General features: G+C 46.4%; 2 protein-coding genes across 3 annotated transcripts in view; both read left to right on the forward strand.

Moving 5' to 3' along the window:
• ARIH1 (ariadne RBR E3 ubiquitin protein ligase 1) overlaps nt 1–10,793 on the forward strand; it is a 52,410-nt gene extending 41,617 nt beyond the window's left edge. Inside the window, 5 exon segments of the mRNA XM_030955653.1 lie at nt 3,514–3,644; nt 3,743–3,800; nt 4,550–4,810; nt 5,250–5,362; nt 9,225–10,793. Of these exon segments, the coding sequence (XP_030811513.1) occupies nt 3,514–3,644; nt 3,743–3,800; nt 4,550–4,810; nt 5,250–5,362; nt 9,225–9,309 (648 nt within the window). The 3' untranslated portion in view covers nt 9,310–10,793.
• Nucleotides 10,794–11,876: 1,083 nt separating this feature from the next.
• BBS4 (Bardet-Biedl syndrome 4) overlaps nt 11,877–23,681 on the forward strand; it is a 37,541-nt gene continuing 25,736 nt past the window's right edge. The window contains exons 1-2 of one of the 2 annotated variants that reach the window (XM_030955655.1): nt 11,877–11,932; nt 13,754–13,805. In XM_030955655.1, the coding sequence (XP_030811515.1) occupies nt 11,909–11,932; nt 13,754–13,805 (76 nt within the window). In that variant the 5' untranslated portion in view covers nt 11,877–11,908. Of the gene's footprint in view, nt 11,933–13,645; nt 13,806–23,681 lie in introns of those variants that run through there. The other variant, XM_030955654.1, reaches the window with a different exon arrangement.

Genomic DNA, 23,681 nt, shown 5'->3' on the forward strand with positions numbered 1-23,681 from the left:
GAAAGTTGTTCATCTGGTACAAAAAACCCCCCAGCCTTGCTTCTTTGGCTCCTGGCACATCCCCATCCTTCCCCTGCAGGTCAGACAGAGCATGAAGGGCTGATGGTAAACCAGGCACATTTTCTTCTCCAAAAAAACCATTGGCTGTTTTTGTCCTGTGCATGAGATAAAATGGCATGAGCCCACATCTCTCCCTTTTCAGGTCACTTTTTAATGGCTTAAAGTGCTCCCTCTGTACTTTCTGGAGATCCTGCATTTGTTCTAATGCGTGGACATTCTGGCAGGCCACGGAATCCTCCTGGGCACCAAACTGTGCTCCTTCATTTCCCACTGCACTGGAGCTGTGATCTGTGGTTTTCTAGAAGTGCCCAAGTGCCATCTCCCTTTCTCAGATGAACTGGTGTTTCAAATCTGTTTAAAAAAGTTTTGCTCTATGACTCTAGGTGTTAGAATGGTGTAGTGTTTGTGCTAGCCATAATTAAGTTTTTGGATTTTGTTGAAATTCATTAAGAAATCCCTGTGGTTTTTGATGAGTCTTTATAGGATGGGTCAGGGGTGAAGGTGTTGCTGTGAATGTGGCTGTGGGAGGCTGATGTCCACCAGGTCCTCTGGGAGTTCTGGAAAGGACTAATCTCTTTCACTTGCCCTGAAATAAGAAACATGTTTCTATTTAGCTTCCTGTTCATAAAAGAGCTGCTGAGGTTTATGGTGCTTTATATGTGCATGGACTTTTACAACAAAATCAGGATTGTTCTCCTTTGCAGGTTTGCCCAGGCTTTTGTTTCCAAGCCCAGTATGGAATTGTTTGAAGTAGAACAATGTTAATGAGGTCACTTGTGTGCTGTGCTGTGACTGATAATGTGCACAATAATCTGCAGGTTTAGTAACTTGATTTGCTGCCTGTTGAGTTGTTGCATAGCTGTAATTCTCAGGGAGAGCTTCCTTCCCTATCCTCATGAATCTGGAAATCTCTCCCACTTGTTCTGTTGGTGACTTGGAGTAATTACTACTTCTTTTTCTGCTGATGTCCAGCATTTCTTTAGTATGTGCTTTTCATGGCTTTAATTTTTAATAATATTCAGTGTTACACTTTTACACAACTTTAGGGATCTGCACAGATACTGTATCACCTCTTCCTTGTGCTTTGCTAGACAGGAGCATAAAGGTGTGGAAAGGATGGCATTCCCTGTGAGAAAAGGGCTGGAATGAGATCCTAGAATTATGGAATGGTTTGGGTTGGAAGGACCTTAAATCAAGTTCCACCTCTGCCACCTTCCACTAGCCCAGGGTGCTCCAAGCCCTGTCCAGCCTGGCCTTGGACACTTCCAGGGATGCAGCAGCCACAGCTGCTCTGGGCACCCTGTGGCAGGGGCTCCCACCCTCACGGGGAAGAATTTTTTCCCAATATCCCATCCAACCCTGCCCTCTGGCAGTGGGAAACCATTCCCTCTTGTCCAAAGTCCCTCTACAGGCTCTCCTGGAGCCCTTTCAGGCACTGGAAAGGTCTTTTTGTCCTAGTTTGCATTCCAGAGCTCAAAGCCCCTGAGCACTGTGGACACATTGGAAAGCTTGGTCCCACCTGAAAGACAGGAGGGCAGAATTTCCATGCTCCTGCTGGAAGCCTCACTGGGGGTGAGATGGCCCCACATGCCTGTGCTGTGGATATGTGCTTGTGGCACCTCCCCAGCTTGGCAGGTCACCTGGGACCTGTTCTCCCTCTCTCAGCTGTAGGATTTTGCTCAGCAGGAGGGATCACAGCAGCTGTGTGGATCAGCTGTGCCTCCCACGAGTGAGGTCTGCACCTGGTGGGAGGAGATGTGTCTGCAAGAGCTGCACAGCTCCACAACCTCCTCTGGCTGTGCAGCCCAGGGTCATGGTGGGACAGGGACAGGGCCACTGTCTGTACTTAGAGCCACCCTGGCTGATGAGCAGACTGAGCAGGGATCTGCACAGCTGGGCAGGACATTGCTGGCATAAACCTACATTTGAGTCTTGACTTGTTGGCGCAGGATTGGAAGAGGGAGGAGTGCTGCCTGGAAAAGGGAAATAGATGCTGCCCTGAGTGCTCTGCTCGAAGGAGGGATCATTTTTGACTTTGAAGTTCACAGAACTGCACTGACTAACTGGGAACAAGCTTCCCTGGCTGAGTATCCATCCTGTGGACAGTCCTAGGGAACGTCTTGGTGTTGTGCCTTTGAGGGGACCAGCACAGGAGCTACTGTGCTTCACTTACTCTGTTTGTAGTACAGTTACTGAGTCTGAAGAACAAACACAGGTGACTGGGACAAAGGCAGGTCTGGAAAATCCCTCTTTTGTGCTTGGTTGCTGCTTGATCCCATTGGTTTGATGTGCAAATTCTCCTGTGTGTGACAATCCAAACTGGCAGACTCATATAAAATGCAGTAATAGTTGGGACACAGAGTGGGTGTACAAGAACCCATTGGATTGTGTCCCTTACAGAAGTAGCAATTATGGAGTGATTGTGCATGTTGGTTTCTTCCTTTGCTGAGAGTTTATCTGAATGCCATGGTAGGAACTGCTTGCTTTGGTTAGCAAAGACATGCTCCAGACTGGGGAGGGGATTTCACATGCTTCTGACCCAAAAGCTGCAGCTGATTTTGCAGGTGTGTGTATCACTGGTTTGGATATGTTTGTTATTGTGTTGTATGTAAAAACAGACTCGTGCAGAAACTTCATGAAGGCTGGTGTGGTTGTGGGATGAGCTGGATGAGGAGCTGATTCAGCCTAAAATGGTTTTGGTTTTATTCATGCAGTTTTTTTTTTTCTTTGTATTTGCTGCTTTGTTGATTTGTTAATTTCCAAGCTCATGGAGACCATGATATTGGTGTTATATTCCCCAGATATTTCCCTGTGCAGAGCTGCCCTTTGAGATACTCATACTTGTCAAAAGCCTTACTCCTGAAAGGGAAAACCCCATGTGAGCTTTTATGGAAAAGTCTTCAGTGAGGTGTCACATGAAGGGAAAAAAGGGACCTGATGGGAAACATGGAAACACCTCAGGAAGAGAAGTGTCTTTTTAGCTGACAGCAGCTTCTTTGAAGCACACTAGAGTCTTGCTGCATGTTTTCAGCTCCTCTCTGGATGGCGTGTTACAGCTGCAGGATTGGTAACAGCGTGATTCCGGCTTGGTCTCAGTCCCAGAGTGGACCAGACACTTGGTGGTGAGGAAAGCCACATGCTTCCCAGGCTCTTAGAGACCACCCCTCTGCTGGGATTTTGGGGAAGGTCATGAAGTGACTCACCCAGTGTCCCTCTGTGAGAGCAGCATAGATAAAATATGTTATTCCTTAAGTTTTTTTCTATCTAACTGCTCCGGGTTTGGAAGTATTTTAAGGCTTGACTGAAGAGGATCTCGATGTCCAAAGGGAAGAATTAAATCATGTATTTCACTTGACGTGCTCTGTCTGCCTGCTGTGGGAACCCTTCCAAGTTCCCCAGGCTGTTGGGGTTCCGTGCTTGCCCTGCTAACGGTGCTCTCTGTCCTGTGGACAGGAATGCCCGAAATGCCACGTCACCATCGAGAAGGACGGGGGCTGCAACCACATGGTCTGTCGGAACCAGAACTGCAAGGCGGAGTTCTGCTGGGTGTGTCTGGGCCCCTGGGAGCCCCACGGATCTGCCTGGTGAGTTCGGGAGCGTGCCTTGCTGGAAGGCGAGGAGGTCGTGGTGCAAACGGCACGGATTTGGACTGAAATCTGTGGAATCGGTGTCCCTGTTACAGGTACAACTGTAATCGCTACAATGAGGATGATGCAAAGGCAGCAAGGGATGCACAGGAGGTGAGTCCATAACCTTTGGTGATGAGGGAGATCATCGGCCCTGTGCTGTGCTTTCTCTAAACCTACACATCTGCTCTGAAGGAGTTCACGGATTCGGGCACAAATCCAAAGGACAGTTAAGTCTTTTGACTTTTAAGATAGGGATGGCTTTGCCTGCTATGTGCTACCTTTGTTCATCCAGAGCACACAAGTTGAACCATGCCCGTGGTGTTAGTTTTTTACAGCTGGTCTGTCAGTGTGAAGAAAATAAGATTAATGACTGTGTATTGAGTCATCTTGGTTCTCTTGCACTGTTTAGCACACTGTGCCTTTCTCCTGCTTTATAATCAACCTGAGATTGCCCTCTTAGCACAAGCACAGTAATTAGAATTCCTTATTAGTAAAAAACCCCCCAACAAAACATCATCTTCTTACTTTTAAGTCATGACACTGGAAACATTTGAGTGCTGTACCTTGAGTGGAGAGGCTGAAATACAGAAGTGATGAGGCTGGAGCAGTGTGATTGTAATTGCTTCCAAGGTTGGGAGTGAGGATGTCAGAGCTGTGCTGGGAAGTGCCCGGGGCGCTTCCCAGGGTTAGCGGGGCCGTGCAGAGCCGTCTGCCCTACACGACAGGAGAGGAGCCTCCTTTGGGAAGGAAGCTCATTCTCTGGATCAGGAAGAGCCTTGTGGTGAAAGGTTTACTTCTCTTGCAGCCATTACTTTATTTTAACTATTTGTTTTCTTTCTCCCTAATGGGAATTAACACAGCGATCCCGAGCAGCCCTGCAGAGGTACCTGTTCTACTGCAACCGCTACATGAACCACATGCAGAGCCTGCGCTTCGAGCACAAGCTCTACGCTCAGGTGAAGCAGAAGATGGAGGAGATGCAGCAGCACAACATGTCATGGATCGAGGTGCAGTTCCTGAAGAAAGCAGTCGACGTCCTCTGCCAGTGTCGTGCCACACTCATGTACACTTACGTCTTTGCCTTCTACCTCAAAAAGAATAATCAGTCCATTATCTTTGAGGTAGGAGAAAATGGGGTTGTCAGGAATTCAAATTGTAAAACTGAGGAAATAAGATTTAATGTTTGGAGACCTCTAGTCCCCACTTTTACCCAAGTTAGTCTGGTTTAATATTCTGTTGTGTAAAAGTTAGAGGCTCTCTGGGCATTGTGTAGGACGGTGTGCTGGAGGAGTCACAGAATCACAAAGCTATGGCTGCTCCATCCCTGGAAGTGTTCAAGGCCTTGTTGAATGGGGGTTGGAGCAACATGGTCTAGTGGAAGGTGGCCCATGGCACTGATGGAACTGGATGAGTTTCAATGTCCCTTTCCACCCAAAATCAGTCTGGGATACCATGATATCTAATCCTTTTTTATTTTGGTATTGATTCCGATTGCACTGAAATAAAAATCTCCTCCTTTCCTTTACCCCCCCTCAAACACTTTTTTTTTTCTCTTTACAGAATAACCAAGCAGACTTAGAGAATGCTACAGAGGTGCTTTCTGGGTACCTGGAGCGAGATATATCCCAAGATTCGCTGCAAGATATAAAGCAGAAAGTACAGGATAAGTACAGGTTTGTGTTGGAATGCTCCTTTCTCTCAGAGCAGCCAAGTGTTGCCATGCCGTGCGTCAGGTAGTGACCTGAGCACATGCCAAGATACAGTTTCTCCAGAGCCACATCCTTGGGAAGCAGTTTGCTCTTGGCTGTGTGCCACCCATTGTGATCAGCCATTCCCTGGATATCTGAGAGCAGCAGTGCTGTCCTGAGCCAGCCCTGAATCCTCCCAGTGAAGCCCTCACGCAGATGCTGGCAGTGTGGTTTTGTGTCCCAGCTCTCAGGGGAGGTGACAGCCTGTGGGGAGAGGCTCCCAGCTCTGCCTTCCATCTGCTCTGCAGAGCAGGAGCTGGAAGATCCAACCCCAGAATGGAAAAAATCCTGTGTCCAGAAGCAGTGGCTCTCAGTACACTGCTCTTCCTGCACAGAAGGAGCGTGTGGGAATGGCCAGCACCAGAATGGGATCCACAGAGCCAGGGCCAAAGAACAAGGAGTGACTTTGTTGTTCCAAGCTGCCAGCTTTGGCCTAGGATGAACTGCCAGCAGAGAGCAATTGGCTCTTCTAATTGTCTGCTGGGTCCGTTTGTGCAAAACGTGGGTGTAGGAAAGCTGTCCCTGAGGAAGAGGGATAGAGCAGCCTGCCCAGCTGGGAAGGGGAGCAGGGGACTGGGGTCCAGGTGACACAGATGCCAGTGCTTTGTTCAGTCCCAGGGGAATCATTTCTGCACAGTGGAAAAGTACAAAGCTGAAAATGCGGATGAGTCACAGGATTAGGGCTTGCATTTCTGAGGCATTTTGCCAAAATCACTGAATTTGTTATGCCTGGCTTAGGGGGAAGAAAATATCCAAAGTAGGGTGAGCTGTAGGACTCAGTGGACTGTGGGGCGTGGCAGGAGCTGTTAAGATTTGGTGGCTCATCCTGCCCAACTTTGGCAGCACAGCTGGGGCTGGACAAGACTTTCCTGACCTTCTTTTTGGAGACCTTTTGTAATTTACCCTTTAAGGCCACCATTAATTTGATATTCCAGATGAAGCTGCTTGTTTACTTCAGTCCTCTGAACCTGGATGCTTTTGTAGGGGTGAAATTACAACCTAATATAGCCTGAATTGCTTAGAAACAGTATCCCAAACCTGCCTTCACATTTCTGGGAAGAAAATACATCTGTCAAGCCTGTGCAGGTCCCTGATTAACCAGTTCAGTCATGTCTTAATCATGTCCTGCACGGTGCCCTTTGATGCAAGAGTGGGAGCAGGATGTCATTGAGGTGGGTTTAAAGAGCTCTGGGAAGCTGCAGGAACTGCCCTCCAGGCTGGTTTAGTTTCAGCTGTTTGGATCTCTTTGCTTGCAAAGACATATCTAGAAAACAGGATTAAGCCCCCCACACCCATCCAGCTGAAAAAATTACTAAAGTTTGGAAAGCAGAGACCGCGTGTTTGCCATCACATGCTCCTGAAAATCAATGGGACTTTGTGTCCAGGGGTTTCTCTTGACCAGCTGACAGCAGTGAGGGGAGCCACAGCTGCTCTGACGGATAAATCAGTCACTCTGATCAGGTCCTGAGCAGAAGGTGAGGAATTGCTGCCAGGTGTTAGTGTGTGTTGTGGTCAGGGATAGCTTCCCACTGGGAGGTTTCTCCTGAGGGATGTGTGACCCCTGCCAAGCAAGCCAGGTTCCCAGCAGCCAGAGCCTCTCAGATGCTTATTTAGAGTTTGCTCTTGGAACCTGAGTTCATTCAATATTTCTGTGCTTTCTGTCAACACACCCAAAATGACATCCTTTGCTGTGTTCTGTGATATCCCTTTTCCTCAGGATCCTGGGAGGGCTCTTGGATCAGTTTTATGTGCAGCATTTTTCAGTCAGCATAGGTGGGAATACTCCATGGGTGTAGTGTCCTTCTGAGAGCCACATGTTGGGATGTGAGGTGAAACCTGCTCTCCAGCCAGACCAGTAACCCTTTGGACTGCTTCCATCTCCCTCTAAAACTGTGTCAGTGCTCCTCAGGTTTTCATCCTGGACTGGTTTGGGTTGGAAGGGATCTTAAAGTAAATATTGTTCCACCTCCTGCTATGGGCAGGGACACTTTCCACTAGACCAAGTGGCCCCATCCCACCTGGCCTTGAACACCTCCAGCTAGTTTTTCCCAGCTAACACATGGCTTTTTGTTGTCCTCACGGGGCTTACAGCAGGCAGCAGGCCATGTTTGGGGAGAGCTCATCCCATTCCATGTGTGTCCACTAACCTGTGCTCAGACTTTTTCAAACCACAGCTGCTGCTTCCTCCTTCTCCAGTTATTCCGGAAGGTTTCTCAGCTGTAGAGGTTCTGGGGATACTTTTGCCTGAAAAACTCTGAATTTGCACACTAGTTTTCTGGCCAGGGACCTGGAGCTGAGTGACTGGAGCAACCAAAGTCTTAATTAGCACTGTTAACAGGCTGTAAACACAGATTCCCTTCTTGGGGGATCACCTCTTTTGGAAGTGTCTTGGTTTGGAAAGACAGGTGCCTGCTAAGGAAGGCAGGAGCTTCCCTGAAATGGAGAATGTAAACACCCCACCCCCCAAATTGCTATAAATTTTAAATTAAGGGGCTCTCAGGCAAAAAATATGGGAGCAGGAAATACAGTTCTTTCATAGGGAAGAAAATAAAAGGATAAAATCAACAATGCAGTAAACTAAAACAACACTGACAGGGTCAGAACACAACCTGACACCCTGTGGGTCAGGGTGTTGGCAGCAGTCCCATTGGAATTGTGGCTGCAGTCCTCCTGGAGTGTCAGGGGTGGTTCTGTTGGAGCAGGGATCCTGTAGAAAAGGGTATATTCTTCCTCTGAACATCCAGTGAGAAGAGGGCAGCGCTGTTCCTCTGGGAAATCCAGTGGAGAAGCTGTGCTGCTATTCCAGAATCTCCAGATTCTATCTGGCTAGAATGCTTGGCTCTTCCCTCTGGGCGCAGCATCTCCCAATGGGATGCTGTAGTTCTTATCAGGCATGCAGTGACATTCAATAGCCTGTTATCAGCAGGTGTCTCCCCGGGCGGAGGAGTGGTTGTGGAAGAGATAAGGCAAACTGCGCACTGAACAGAAGACAGCTGCCATCCAGGTGGCAAATAGAATCCATTTTGCCTTGCAGTCTGGGACAGGAAGTGAGGCATGCTGTAGGTTTGGATAACTTGGTGCCAGGGCTAGTGGAATAATACCAATATAGCCAGACGTGCCTGAGCTTGTCTGGCCCTTGCTGAATGACCAAAAAGCAGCAACTGTGGTGTTTTCACCTCAGAGACATTTTGGCTGGCTGGATGCTGCAGCTGGGCACGTGGGGCCAAGTCCAGGCCTGCAGGAGCTCTGGTGGTGGCAGGATGGAGCTTCCCCCCATAACAGGGGCTGCTCCTCAGGTTTCCCTCTGGCAGAGAAGCTTTAAGGCAATGGTGAAGGAAAGGAGTCGGTTCTGATGGAGGGTTTGGATCCAGAGCTTTATTCTGGCCCACAGGCCTCTGAATGCAGCAACTGCTCCAACAGAACTCTCCAGACTGTGTGGTTTGCTCCGGGGGAGAGAGGGAGGGAAGGAACACGGGGACCACCAACCGGCTATATGGGAGTGGAGGTCTCAAGAGACAAAGGACACTTGGATGGCTCAATGTCCCCCCAGGGGTGGAGGGCATCTTTTGAATTCTGCCAATCGCTCAGCGCCCTTCTGGAATGCCAGGACTGACAGACAGTGCTCGGCAGGGGTCAGGGAGGGGGAGAGAGAGGTGACTGACACACCTGGCAGGGAATCACCATGGGAGGAACCGAGTTTCTGAGGTAAATCCTGAAATCACAATGCAGCAAGGGCTGCTCCACGATTCCTGACGTGCCTTTTCCATGCTGTCCCTGTCCCCTGCAGATACTGCGAGAGCCGGCGGAGGGTTTTGTTGCAGCACGTGCATGAAGGCTACGAGAAGGACCTGTGGGAGTACATCGAGGACTGAGCCCGGCCCCGCAGCAATGAACTCTGAACCCTTTCCCATCCTAGAGTGCTCATGCAATTCCAATAAAACCCACCCAGGGCGCTGCTCCGCCTCTTACACCGCTGGTCTGTAGTACCGGGATTCTGTTTTGTTAACAGAAAAATTAAGTAAATTATATTGTAATAAAAAAAAAGGTAGATAAACCATTGTACAACAGTATTCTAGGCGGCCAAGAGTGTGACAGACGCACTAAAAAACCCTCCAACTTTAACTTGTAACGTAGCTTCATCCTCCAAGCCAACTCCTTTTTCTTTTCTCTCTTTCTTTTCCTGTGTGTAGTACAGATGAAACTTAAACCAGTTTCTTGAACACTGCTTTTCATGTCCAAACCAGCCATTTTGATGGACTTTGGTAAGGGGGGTGGCTCTCCCGCCCCCCTCCTCCTCTCTGCCACCCAAATACATGGATGAATGTGGATTGGCTCATTGTAAAGAGGATTTTTGGGGAGGGAAGGAGGGGGTACAGCAAGCAAAAAAAAAAACCCAACCTTTGTATATGACTTTTAAAACAAAAAGAGGACAACACAGTATTTTTCAAAGTTGTATATAGCGCATATGCATGGACAAAGAGCAAGCGTGGCACGTGTTTGCATAATGTTTAATTACAAAAAAATATTTATTCTTTAAAAATCTTCAAGATTATGTCTATTTGCTGTGCATTTTCTTTCAGTTTGATTCTTTTGTTTGGTTTTGGTTTTTTTTCCCTGGGCTAGGGTGGGGGAAGCGTGTGCTGGTGTAGTGAATATATCTATATATATATATTTTATTTTGTTTTTCTTTTTGGAAGGCTTTTTCCAGAGCAGTTGGGTTTCTCCTCTTCCTGCAGTTCCTTTCTGTCCAGGGCTTCCCCCAGGTCTGTGTGTGTATCCATTGCTGGCGACGGACGCGGCCCCTCGCAGCTCCTGGAGCTCTGGTTCAGGATGCCTTGCCTTTTTCTTGGTTTATTTTTGGCCCCAGATCTTTACCTGCCCAAATCCAGCTCTCTGTTCCCACTGGTGCACGCAGGACACGTGCTGTGATCCCAGAGGAGGCGTGTGAGTGCGTGTGTGTGTGTTTGTGTGTGTTTAGAGGTTTGTTTTGGATCCCGAGGCAGGACAAGGAGGGGTGTTTTGCACCACTTCTCCAAAGACCTCCTGCAAGATTTCGGCTGTGGATCTCCTCTCCCTCCACCTTTCATCTGTCAAATGGACCCTTTCTTGCTGTTTTAATTTTCACTTCATTATAACGAGTCGTAACATGGAAAAGGAAAGCTGATGGAATTGTCTTTGTGTTTGTTTTGGGCTCAGTCACTGGGCGTCCTGTCCTGGCAACTATTTAACACTCCATCTAGTGCAGTAGAAGCTGAAATCAGCGGAGTATTTTTCAGTTAAAAGGGGAAAGAACTAATGAGTTTAGCTACTGAGTCCATTTTTATGATTTCTGTAACAAGAGCTATGTTAAAGTAAACAATTGGTGGTGGTTTTATTAAATTTACTCCTGTATAGGAATTCCTTCTGTGGTATTTTTCACCAGGCAAGTGTCCTCCAAGCCTCCTGCCGCTCTGCCAGCTTCCAGGCGATGGAAGTTGTGAAGGGATCAGATAAAAAATGCAGATCCCAGGCAGGACTGTAACACGGGATGCTGTTTCCAACTGGCAGCGGGCTCACTTCGCCTCCCTCACCACTCCTACCGACGCTCCACGGCTGTGGTTTTGTCCCTGTACATCTGCTTTTCCTGTTATTTGCCCTGGAAATCAAACCTGATGTGGTTTTGTCCTTGTACACCTGCTTTTCCCTTTATTTGCCCTGAAATCAAACCTGTATCCCTGCTTTTCCCTTTATTTGCCCTGGAGCTCAGAGGCGAGGGAGTGCAGCCGCTTTTCCCTGTGCTGTTCCTGGCGCAGGCCTGCGTGGAGCGGCCCTGCCCGTATCCGTCCCTGCCACTCCCAGTGGGAATTCTCCTTCCATGCGGTGAAACACTTGGAAGCTGGGCTGGGCAGGGCAGGTGCAAGCACAGGGGCGTTGGGTTTTCACTCCGTGTTCCCCGAAAGGAAAACACCGAGGATGAGGGCACTCCCCTCCAAAGCAAACCCGCTGTGTGGCGTCCTCAGTCCCCATGGCTGTTGGCAAACCTAGAGACAGTGACAAAGCCCTGTTCTGTGGCAGAACCTGCTGCAGCTCCTTTTCCCCGGGTTTCAGGCGCTCGCAGTGAACTACCATCCCCAGAGACACTGTGGAAGCATAAAGGAAAATGAACAAAATCCGCCATCCCAACCTCCCTCCCTGCTGCTACTGTGGGGCGGGGAGGGAGTGGGGCCGCGGCCGCTCAGCGCTTCCCGGGCTATCCCTCCTCACTGGCGGCCTCATTTCCCTCTACACCGCGGAGTTCCCAATAAAACCTTCCAAAAGCCGAACATTTTATTATTTCTGTGGTTTTTCGGGTGTTTTTCAGGTTAAACGGGGACCGCGATTGATGGGGTGGGGGGGGAGTCCTCCCGCCGCCACCTTCCCGCCGTGCCTCGCGCGCCATGGCCGCGCCGGAAGTGGCGGCGGTCGCCATGGCAACCCCGGCCCGCCGCGGCCATGGCGGAGCCTCAGGACGGCACGGTGAGGGGAGAGGGGAGAGATGCGCCCGGGCTGAGGGGGGAGAGAGGAACTGGAGGGGAGAGGGACGGGAGGGGACGTGAAGGGAAGTGACGGATGGTAGCGGCGGCGGGAAGTTCTTTTGAAGAGCGAGTTTTTAATCTGCACACTTGGCATGGAAAACGTGAGGGAAATTCAGTCATTGCTGAAGTAATCAACATTAATTATCGATTATTAGGTGCTCGAACAGGGGGAAAGTAATGGAGATGGGGAAGGGGCTGCAGCACAAGGAGCAGCTGAGGAAGTTGGGGGTGTGCAGAGAAAAGGATTCTCGGAGAGACCTCAGAGCCCCTGGCAGGGCCTGAAGGGCTCCAGGAGAGCTGGAGAGGGACTGGGGACAAGGGATGGAGGGACAGCACACAGGGAATGGCTTCCACTGCCAGGGGCACGGTTAGCTTAAATACTGGGAAGGAATTGTTCCCTGTGAGGGTGGGCAGGCCCTGGCACAGGGTGCCCAGAGCAGCTGTGGCTGCCCCTGCATCTCTGGCAGTGCCCAAGGCCAGGTTGGATGGAGCTTGGAGCAGCCTGGGAGAGTGGAAAGTGTCCCTGCCCATGGCAGAGGACTGAACGAAGTGATGTTTAAGGTCCTTCCAACCCAAGCCATTCCATAATTCTTTAGTTTTTTGGGGTGGATAGTGGTTGCTGTGGAGCCCCTCACGGGTCAGTACCAAGCCTTGGTTGTTCAGAGTTCTTAGAAATGATCTGGACAAAAGGATGGGTAGAAAGTTACTCAGGTGAGGAGGAAATAGGAGAAACTCCAGGAAAGTCTTAGCAGAGTGAGAGGACTCAGAATGATGGGTGTGCAGATTAAAAAAAAAATGCAATATTTTAAAAAATGAAGTGTTTGTGCTGGTTATTCCTGCTGAGGATAGAGTGCTCAGAGTTGGGTAAATCCATGAAAATAGCAGCTCAGTTTTTCACAATAGGAATCTGAAAAGTCATTAAAATTTTAGAAACTGTTAAGAAACGAAAAAGTAAACAGTAAAAAAAAAGAGCCTTTCTTAGGTTATTTTTCATGTCTCAGCCTCTCTCCTCTCTGATCTGCCCCATCTCCAGTAAAGAATAAGATGCAACTAGAAAATGTTCCCAAAACATTCCAAAGAACAAAGATTGACTGAATCTCTGATTTTAAAAATTATTTATTAAGGAAAGGGAAGGTGGCACAGGTGTATAAAATCCTGTGTTGTGTCTTCCCAACAAGCAGAGTGAAAAATAAAAATACTTTCCTATGTAAACCCATTTCTCTTCCATGAAGGTTTGATGGCTGATGCAAAGTAAGAAAATCATATAAAATTAATGTATTTTCCATGGACTGGGAGCTCTGGGCAGTGTTTGCTGGGGGAGGTTCTGCCCTCCATGTGATGGGACATCCCTGTGCTCACATCCTGTGCACTCAGATGATTCCCAGGAACAGCTCTGCCCTAATTAACTTCATAAATGTTTGATGGTAAATGGTTTTGACTTATTTTCTGTGTGATCTCTAATTAGGTCCTTAAATGCTCCAGTATTGGTTTTTTTGCAAGGTAGAGGTCACTTTGGGATGCAGGTGATGAGAAGTGACCCCACCAGCAGGGCTGTGTTGCACAATGGGGGTGTTTATTTAATCGAGCTGTGGAACAGAAATCTCTGCCTTGCTTGGCAGGGCAGAGTTTGTCCAGCAGCAATGCTGCTATTTTTATGCCCTCCTTTGGGATTTGCCAGTTGTCCTTTCTGATTATTTTCTGGAATGGAGCTTCAAGAAACCTTGCCTGGTCTATTTACTACTCCTGGTTTCTGTCTTTTCAGGTTTCTGCATCGCCAGCGGCTACAGAACCAACAAATCCTCGTCCTAAAAAAGGTTTGTTTGAAGATCTGATTGTGTTTCTTGGGCAGGTTGGTTTTAAGGTTTCTTCTATAGTGTTTGCAGCTGTCTAGGAGGAAATAAATGTCCTCTGGGAAAAGAGGAGACTGTCTAGACTGTAATTTGCTGAGTACCAGTATTTTTCCAGGGTCTCTGTGAGCTCAGTGCTGTTCCTGGCTGACTTACCATAGCCACAGCCTGTATCATGTTTGCTTATAATCTGTGAGAGTGTTTATTTTATTGTGTACTTACTTGTGGGGCTGTTAATGGGTTTGATACTCATTTATCCTCTCAAATAATGACAGGTTTGTTTTGGGTCTTCAGAATGATGTCTTGCTCTGGAAATAATCTTGGGAAGCAAACATTCTGTCTTGTGGGGTTTTTTTATGTCACAGGTTCCAATTTTTGAAGTAAAAGTGATATCAAATCAGGCAGGTTGTGAGTTTAATTATAGCTTATTTGCTTTTGTTTGTTTCTTTTTAATAATGAAAATGTGTTAATTCACTCAGTGCAAATTGTTGCTTTGATGTCTTGGTTGAATCTGAACTGGAATAGGTACAATTTCTGGTGTTGGTTCCAAATGTTTGACCAAATCCTGCTGCTTTTTGAGGGATCTGGTAAATTCTTAAGCCTCTCCTTTTCTGCTTTCCCTCATTCTTGAGGCAGGACTTGTCCTGACACACACAGTGAGAGTTCCCTTCTCTGTGGCACTGCTTCCCTTCCAGCCCAGCTGTGCTCACTGCAGAGCTTTTGTGCCTACCTGAGCTGAGCTTTTGGGATGGTTTTTGATAGGTTCTCCTTTCTTGAGTGCACAGAGGGCCCCATCAATTCAGATTTTAGTTAGGAATATTTGCTCCCAGTGCCAGCAGCAGTGCTCCTTTTGCCTTGCCTTTGCATTCAGGGACCCTCAGCTGGTGAGCACAGCCCTCTGGCCATTTTCTGCCCTGGCAGAGTATTCCTGATGGGGAATGGCATGGAGCCTGCCTTGGGATAATACTGGCAGTAAAAAGGAGTTTGACTGGCAGCTGGGCCCTGCAATGACATTCTGCAATGACATTCTGCCTAACTGGGTTCTTTGTCCTGCATGTAGACCTTGGGAAACTGGAAAAGCCACTTTGCTTTTGGGGAGTTCAAGCCAACCTTGCATAGTCCCAATTCCTGTAGGAGAATTGCAGCCCTTGAGCAGAGTGTGGCTGTCCTGGAGATGGGGCTTGGCTCAGCACAAGCCCAGGCCTCTTTGGGAGCTTGCCCAGAGCTGAGGAGAAGATTGCTACTGCTTCAGGCCTGCATGAAAGTAAAAATAACTCCCAAATTTACTTTTATCTTGACCCTCAACTCTTTCAGAGCAGTGATTGCTCTAAAATGACTCTAAATTGGTTACTTTGAGGCAATTAGTCTGACTTCCATGGAGGCACTGATGGGCTCCCTGGTGAGCTATTTCATCTCTATCCTTTCCTATAAAGGTTATGACTCCCATCTCATCCTCCATAACCCCCACCCTGCTCTGCCTCCTTGTGCAAGTCCCATTTATTTGTGGCTCTGGATCTCCCTTTTATACTGACACAACCCTTGACATCCAAGTAAACTAGGATGATTTTTAAAAAAAATCCTCTAGCCCGTGACTTTTGTAATTCTCTTTTCTGTCCTTTAAGGTAAATTGAGGCATCTCCAGGCCTGGCACACCTCGGCTTGTTCTGACTGAAATGCCTTCAAAGCCTTTGGGCTTTGCCATTTAATATTTGACTTCAGTGCAGCTGGGAAAGCTGATTTGAGCTGCCTGATCGTTAATCTCTGGGAAATGAGGGCAGCAAAAAGATTTGTACTTGGAGTGATGTAACTGTGTCCTCTGTGTGTGGGTGGGGGACTGAGGGCATGAAAAAGAGGAGGAGGGAGAAGGAAAGGATGTTGGATATTTTTTGGTGGAATTTGGCAGGAAAGAGCAGCATCTATTTCCCATGGCAGCTGGGTAATATAGATGGGATGAAATTTTTAATAATGTTCTACAGAATATTTCGTAGAACATTTGTAAACATTAAATATTTCATCCCATTTTAGTTTGGCTGAGGAGAATTACGATGAACTTTAGGAGCCAGGCTACATCAGTGCTGTTTGAACAGAAAAGTGCTGCTAAACTTATTTTAAACTGGCATTTTAAACATTGAATGGCCACTTTCTGAAGGCAGCAAATTGCCTTTTTATATTTGCATTGTGTTTTCAAGCAGGATAAAGCTTTAGTGTCAGTGTTTTCTCTAGCAAGAGAGATCCTGAGCTCAACATTAGCACAAACAGGTCTGTGAAATGCAGAGACCATGTGAACAGTTTGGTGTGGGTAAAATGCATGCCCTAATAGAGCAATAATGGATGATGTGGCTGCACACAGGTGTAGCAGAGTGGGACCAAGCCATTGCTGAGGCCCTGTGTTAACCATCACAGTGCTGCATGCAGCCTGTCCAGCTTGTCTGTGTTTGTACTGGGCAGGAATGAGGCATTAAATGTGTGTTTCTGAGAATGGAGTCTCAAATTTGCCAAAAATCATTGGAATGACAAAATACCCATGAGGTTTGTAGCTTTAACCAGAGGCCACATTTTCAGTGATGCAGGTCTGATATATTGAACCTGGATTTTGTAGCTTCCCCTCACTGTTCCTTACTTTCCACTGGATATATTGAGCATGAATTGAGGAGCTTCTCCTCATTGCTCCTTGCTTTCCACTGGATATATTGAACCTGAATTGAGTAACTTCTCACTGTTTCTTACTTTCCATTGGATATATTGAACCTGAATTTTGTAGCTTCCCTTCACTGTTCCTTGCTTTCCACTGGATATATTGAACCTGAATTGAGTGGTTTCCCCTCACTGTTCCTTGCTTTCCACTGGATATATTGAACATGAATTGAGTGGTTTCCCCTCACTGTTCCTTGCTTTCCATTGGATATATTGAACCTGAATTGAGGAGCTTCCCCTCCCTCTTCTTGCTTTCCTCCCATGATCCTGCCTGTGAGCCAAGAAAAGGTGTAACCTACAACCAGAGTTTAGCAACTGCATTGTTTGGCTCTTAGAAGGATAATGTTGAGTTTGGAGGTGGAATTTGCTCATGAAGTAGCTGATACATCATGTTGGGCTGCCAAAGCCTGAAAGTTGGGATTTGGGAGGGTCAGGCCTGTGGGCAGGCCAGTTCTGAGGGAAGAGGATGAGTGTTCAGCAAGGTTCTGGAGCAGATGGTGTTGGTGGAATCAGGTTTGAGATCTCTCCATGCAATGATCTGAATTAACAGCTCGGGTGGAGGTGACACCCTCCAAGTATCTGTGGCCACCCTTGGTGACAATTGTCCCTCAGCAGCTGACACAGGAGTAGCATTCATTATTTTGTCCTTTATCCCCTGTTGGGAGAGCTGCTCCCAAAATCAGTTCCCTTTGTTGCTCCATCCATAACTCTCCCTCTGTTGATCCCCAGGCAACTGAGGGTGGAATAAATAAATTCAAGCTCTGTTCCTTGAAGTGATAAGGAGTTCATGTCAGTCTGCTGAGGTGGGGTTTTAATCTCCCTCCTGCATTCTAAATTAATCAGATATTTTCCTAAATGCTTTACTGGTTTGGAATTGAGATAGGCTGTCTCCCATCTTCTCACTTTCTTTTTCCCACACAGGCAAATCAAATAATTTTATAGGATCTGATGGTACTGGAGTGGAGAATTGCTTTTACCAGCTTGTATTGTTGATTTTTATGGAACATAACTCAAATTTATTTCCCTTTATTGTGGAAAAAACGTTTAGAAAGAAAGTTCTGTGCTCGTGTTTATCTAATAACAGTTCAGAGGTTAATGGGACAATTTTAAATGCATTTGGATTTCTACATGAATATGAGACCTCAGACTTTCTGAGATGCACTGATGGTGTTTTAATGACAAGGCAGAATCCTAAATATGTACACAGTATAATAAACTCACTGAAGCAAAATTGATTTTGCTTGAATCACTGGGAAGAACTTGTCCTAAAAATCCATTAATCTGTCAAGAATGAGAATTCTGAATTCTCATCAACCACCTCTACACTTACCACAGGAAGGGTCAGGTAAATAATTTTCAAAATGAAAACCCTGTAAAACTATTAGCAGACATCAAGTGTTCTCCTGGGTCTGGGCAATGGGGTATTTTTTGGGTGCTTTGTAGGTTTGAAGGAAGGATTTATCTGTGACCTTTGGCAAAGTGCTCTGGCTTTTGTTGCTTTCCATTTATCAACCACAAGCTTGGCCTAATATCCAGTGACAGGTTTTGGATGCTGCAGGCTTTTGGTTAACAAAACATTTGGAGACATGAAATGAAAAGTATCATATAAATGGATGTATTACAATGCACTGCTTGGCCTGTTGGGTGGTGGCTCTGGTTAGGAGGTGCCAGTGGCAATAAACAATCTCAAAATGTGGCTGTTAATAATGCTAATAAATAATAATGCAATAAATAATAATAAGTAATGCTCAGATGATGCAGAAATAGGTAAGTGGCTTTTGATGAGCTGTCCTGTCTCTCTCTGGGTGGCTGCTGCTTGCCCAGATGAACCAGTGGGGATTCCTCCTGCTCCTGCAGATGCTTTAAGGGATTCTGTGAGTACTTAATCTGAAGAGCAGGAACTCTCTACCCCGTGGAGTCGATTCCATGCACTTGCAGTGCTGATCATTTCTGAATTTCTGATACAGTTTCTTAAATCAATATAAATCCATTCTTTGAGCTGGCTTCAAAGCTGCCTTTGAACTTGTAAGAGTGAAGCTGCCTGAGAAATCCAGATAAAAACAACCCCCTTGAGTTAAATTAATTAATACTTCTAAGTGTGTCAGAAAGAAAAGGCCACAGTGGGAATGTCGTGGTCGGAGGGAGCCAATCCAGCCCTTATCTGTCCATACCCATTCGCTTCCATTTGGCCACATGCAAGCCATGATCTTTTAGTTCCATTTGAACCCCCAACCTTGTGGGAAGAAATTGGTTCCTAAATAAGCTAGATTAGTTGGTAATTACATCATTGTTTTATGTAAGAGACTTGGGTATTTCCATCTCGCCGATAAGTGGGGAGCAGTGAGTGCTGTGGGTGATGCTCAGGATCTGATGCAGCTGCTAGTTTTGAGTAGTGAGATTAAAAAATGGATTATCATTTCTGGGTAATTAAATTCTATAATATCCTTCACTTCATCCTCTTCTCCCCAGAATAACAGCCCAGTAATCCCTGCACTGCAAAGAACTGGTAATATTTAAATTGGAATGTGCTAGCACAGCTCTGCCCTCTTGTGTGTGTATATTAATATCTGTGCTGAGAGGAGCAGGGAATCCTTTGCAGGCAGCACAACAGGGAACGTTTTAGTGCCAGTTTTTAAAACAGGTAAATTCATTTTTTGAAGCTTCTTTGAAAGTCCTTGGTGCCAGGCAAGTGTCTTCTGATTTTAAAGCCTTCAGCTGCAGTTTTTTGGCGTGCTGCATACAGATAAAATAGCATCTCCTGGTGGGAATTTAAAAATAATTCTGTAAAAATAGTAAGTGACAAATTTAGGAAGGGTGGGATTCATCTCTCTGCACTGAGATGTCTCTGATGCAGAGCAAGTCTCAGCAGATCACCCGTGCTCCCTGTTCAGTCAGTGCAAAGGGCATCTGTGCCATTCCCTGACCTCTGCCGGACACCTGTGCTGGGATGAATCCCTTCCTAAGGATGCCTCTTCCTCTCCTTTACCTTGGAGACAGCCCAAGGCAAGTCCCTCATATCTTTATTTTCAGACACTTGAAGGAGATGCAGCTCACTCAAGAGTCAGAATTCCCAATGTCTGTGCAGCTGGAATTTGAGCATCTGAGTCTTTAGTGACAGAATCACCTGTTGTATTTAGCCCAGCTCTCCAACAGCATCTGTGGCACAGGAATGACAGGACATGTTGAGCAAGGAGCAGTTCATTGAGGGCTTTTTGAATAAAAAATGTCTCCATTCACTCCTTGCAGGGCTTGTCCCCTTCACTGCCAACGCTTCCAGCTGCGTTACACACACTGCAAGTCCTGGGATTTTGTCACTGGTTTATTCATAAATCTCAATAATTTCATTCCCTGCATGACTGTGATTCATTTTTATACTTCTAATTAGAAGGAGGCAGAGTGTGCTTCTGTGACTGTGTAATTAAAGACTGTGTCATTAACACATTTGTGCAGTAGGGAAGAGTGAAGGTGCACAGGCAAATGCTCATCCTGGGATAGGCTGGGATTTCCCTCCTGGAAAACTTCATCCTGAGGCAATGAGGCTGGAAGAACTCTAACTATAGGGTCTTGTGTAGGAAGTATTGAAACATTTGCAAGACCAGCTTCTATATTTTTTTGTGTAAATATATCTATGTTCTTATAATATTCCTTCAATGTAACATTCTTTGGCAGTGGATGAACTGAGGACAGGTTCTAGGTGCTATTCATTATGGAGAAGGAAATTTCAAAGACTGATGTGGCTGGATTCTGCTCCTCTCCATGCTGGAATTTTATTTTGCTTTCTAAAGGAAAAGCTTTTCTTACAAATGCCTTACAACTATTTTAGTTTCAATTTTCATGTAAAATACCTCATGCTGTAGACAGAAAAAGACTAAGCATAGGACTTAAAGCCAGAGGAGGGATTAGAACTGGAAATCCCCAAATGACTTTGCTCCTGATGCTGGAATTAATGAGAAGCTGGTTATTTTGGGAATGCCTGCAGCCACTTTGTGGGGGAAATATCTCCCATGCCAGTGTTGCTGTGGGAGGAGCCAGCAGTGAGTATCTCAGACCACCTGTGCTGTTCATAAGGGATTTATTTTATTGCCATGCCTTTGCCATGGTGTGCTCTGCTCCCCAAATCTGGGAACAGACACCCAGAGAGGGCTCAGACTCCACCTTGCCTACAAGGGCACAAGGCAGCAAGCAGAATGTGGTTTAAAGAGAGAAGAGTTGGGATGTCATGCCAGGACCTGGATCCTTGAGTATCTCCAAGTGTGGTGTCTGCATCCTCAGGGACTTAAGAACTGCCATATAAAGTAGCCTTGATTTTTGATTTTTCCCCTATTTTTTGATTTTCCTCTGTTCTGAGCACATCTCTGCTCAGCAGTCAGCACTGATGGTCAAAACTGGCTCATAAAGAGCAAACAGACTTTCTGTTCTCATTTTTCAGAAAAACCACACTTTTTCAAATTTCTTTTTAAAGGTATTTGTTACTAAACCTCTCTCCAGTGTTATTTGTTTGAATCAAATTTTACACTTGAATTGAGCATTATCAGGCTTGATATAAACTTTTTATGGAGTAACGATCAGGATCATGTACTTGTGTTAACGATGTTTGTCAATCTCATCCCCCCCAGATGGACTCAGGACTGGCCAGTGGTATCTCACCAGCCTCCTGCTGATATCAGAGATGTCCCAGTGACCAAACTGGTTCTGCCCTGGGAGCCTCACTGTCACTGGGAGGTCCAGGGGGATGACAAGTGTGTGCTTATTTACAGATCATCCCCCTTCACCTTCAGGTTGAACTTGAGCAGCATGTAGAAGAACACAAATAATTAATTAAATCAATTCTATTTATATAGCAAATTAATTGAATAATCAGGGTATTTATTTCATAAAGGAAGCCATCTTTCTTTGGAGTAACTCAGAACTGTAAATGTCTTAAATCAGAAAAACCCCACAAATCTGAGTAAGCAACTCAATGAGATTTATGCAGTGCATAGTAGCAAGAGAAAATGCCCCTTCTTCCCTGTGCCCTAGAGTATAAATCAGATTTAAGATACAATTTTGAAGTCTTTCATCTATCCCTGGCTAATTTTCCTGCAGGGGGAGGTGGAGAGTCAGAAATGTTGCTTTTTTTTGTTGTTGTTTAAACCGCTGTTTTCCAGGCTCCTTCCAGCTTTCCCTGCACCTCGTGGAGCTATTAAACCGTGGGAGGCAGCTCCAGGCATGAGTTACAGCTGCAGCCAGCACCGGGCTGTGTGTGATGAGTTTTATTAACCCCAGCTGACTGTAAATAACCAGCAACCACACGGCTTTAGGGCTTGATTTAAAGGTGCTCCAGCAACAATTTGCAAACAGGAAAACACAAGGAAGAGGGATTAAACAGAGAACAGCTGCAGTGTAAAGCTGGTCTTTTTTTTTGTTGTTGTTTATATCCATTTTAGAGGGGTTTGTGCATACAAACACCTCTATTCTCACATATATTCCCTCACACATGGTGAGTGAAATACAGCTCGTAGAGCCTCTTCTGAGTGCTGGGTTTTGGGGTTATTTTTCATTATTACTGAGTTTTGAATACATTAACAGCTCCATTTTCAAACTCCAAGGATGGATCTGGGCGTAGGAAGAGCAATGTTCCTGTGCTACTTTTCTTTCAAAGCTCTAATGTATTTATACTGCCACAGTCTCAGTAAAAGAGTCTGAGGAAGGAAGAGGATTTCTTGTCAAATTTGGCTCTGCTAGAAATTTGTAGGATGCTCTTCTCACACCAAGGCAGTCTGTTAGTTTTAAATCTTGATAAGAAGATTGATATTAGAGCTTACAAATGCTTTCTCTCCATTATCATACCTTGTTTCAGAAAATCCAATTCCCTGCAGGGCTGTGTTGCTCTGTAGAAGCTGTTGGAGTGTGTGCCCTTTATTTTAATGTTATTTTTGCCCAGAAGGGGCTCATTCCCTCCCTGACACTGGATTTCCAAACGGGAGCGGAATTCCTGGCGTTGGCAGCTTGTGAAGCTCAAGGCAAAAAGGAGACAGCACAGATGGGCTCATCCTCCCTATCCATGTTTATTTAAATGGATAGGAGAGCACAGAGCTGTGTTTTGGCTCTAACCACAGCTATGCCTGCACCTTCCCCAGGCTCTGGGAGTGGAAATAATGGTAATCCTGGCAGGAATGTCAGCACACAGCCACAGGAGGCTGGGCTGGGAGGGTGGGATGGGGCTGCTGCTGCTCCCACAGAATTCCATGTGCTGCCTCTCAGATGCGGATGCTCTCCTGCAGAGACAACTGGGTAGTCTTTATGCCATTGGGAGTTTGCCATTAAGGCAATGACCAGAATAACTTGGAAGTGGGGATTGAATGTCCAAACCCATCCAGTCCTGCTGCTGTGTGTCCCAGCGAGCCTGGCCTGGTGATGGGAGCTGAAAATCTGCATCTCTCTTTACCACAGCACCTTGCTCTGACTTCTACAGAGCAAGGTGCTGTGGTTTGGAACTGCCAGAGGGCAGGGGTGGATGGGATATTGGGAAGAAATCCCTGGCTGTGAGAGTGGACAGGCCCTGGCACAGGGTGCCCAGAGCAGCTGTGGCTGCCCCTGCATCCCTGGCAGTGCCCAAGGCCAGGTTGGACAGGGCTTGGAGATTAAGATGGTTGTGGCTCTGGAGAGGTGTGTAAATAATTTCCATTAATTCTTTCTGCATCTGAATAGAGCACAGAGCCTGGTAATAATCCTTGACGTCCGACAGCCATTTTTGGGGGGATCAGATATGTTCTTGTGTCAAATTTAATTGTGAATTTAGACATAGATATCGGAAAGAAATTCTTGACTGTGAGAGGGGGAGGCCCTGGCACAGGGTGTCCAGAGCAGCTGTGGCTGCCCCTGCATCCCTGGAAGTGTCCAAGGCCAGGTTGGACAGGGCTTGGAGCAATCTGGGATAGTGGGAGTTGTCCCTGCCCATGGCAGGGGAGTGGGACTTGATTATCTTTAAGGTCCTTCCAACCCAAACCATCCTGTGATCCTGATTCACTTTATGATGTTCTTTTGTGCTTCTGCTGCCTCAATATCAAAATATCACAATAGAGAATTGAGGCACTGCCTGGGTGTTTGTTAGTTTTGAAAATATCTCTGTTCTTGGATGATGCTGTTTTGCAACATGTAATTTTGAAT

Source organism: Camarhynchus parvulus, chromosome 10 (assembly GCF_901933205.1).
Source record: "Camarhynchus parvulus chromosome 10, STF_HiC, whole genome shotgun sequence".
Classification (NCBI taxonomy): Eukaryota; Metazoa; Chordata; class Aves; order Passeriformes; family Thraupidae; genus Camarhynchus; species Camarhynchus parvulus.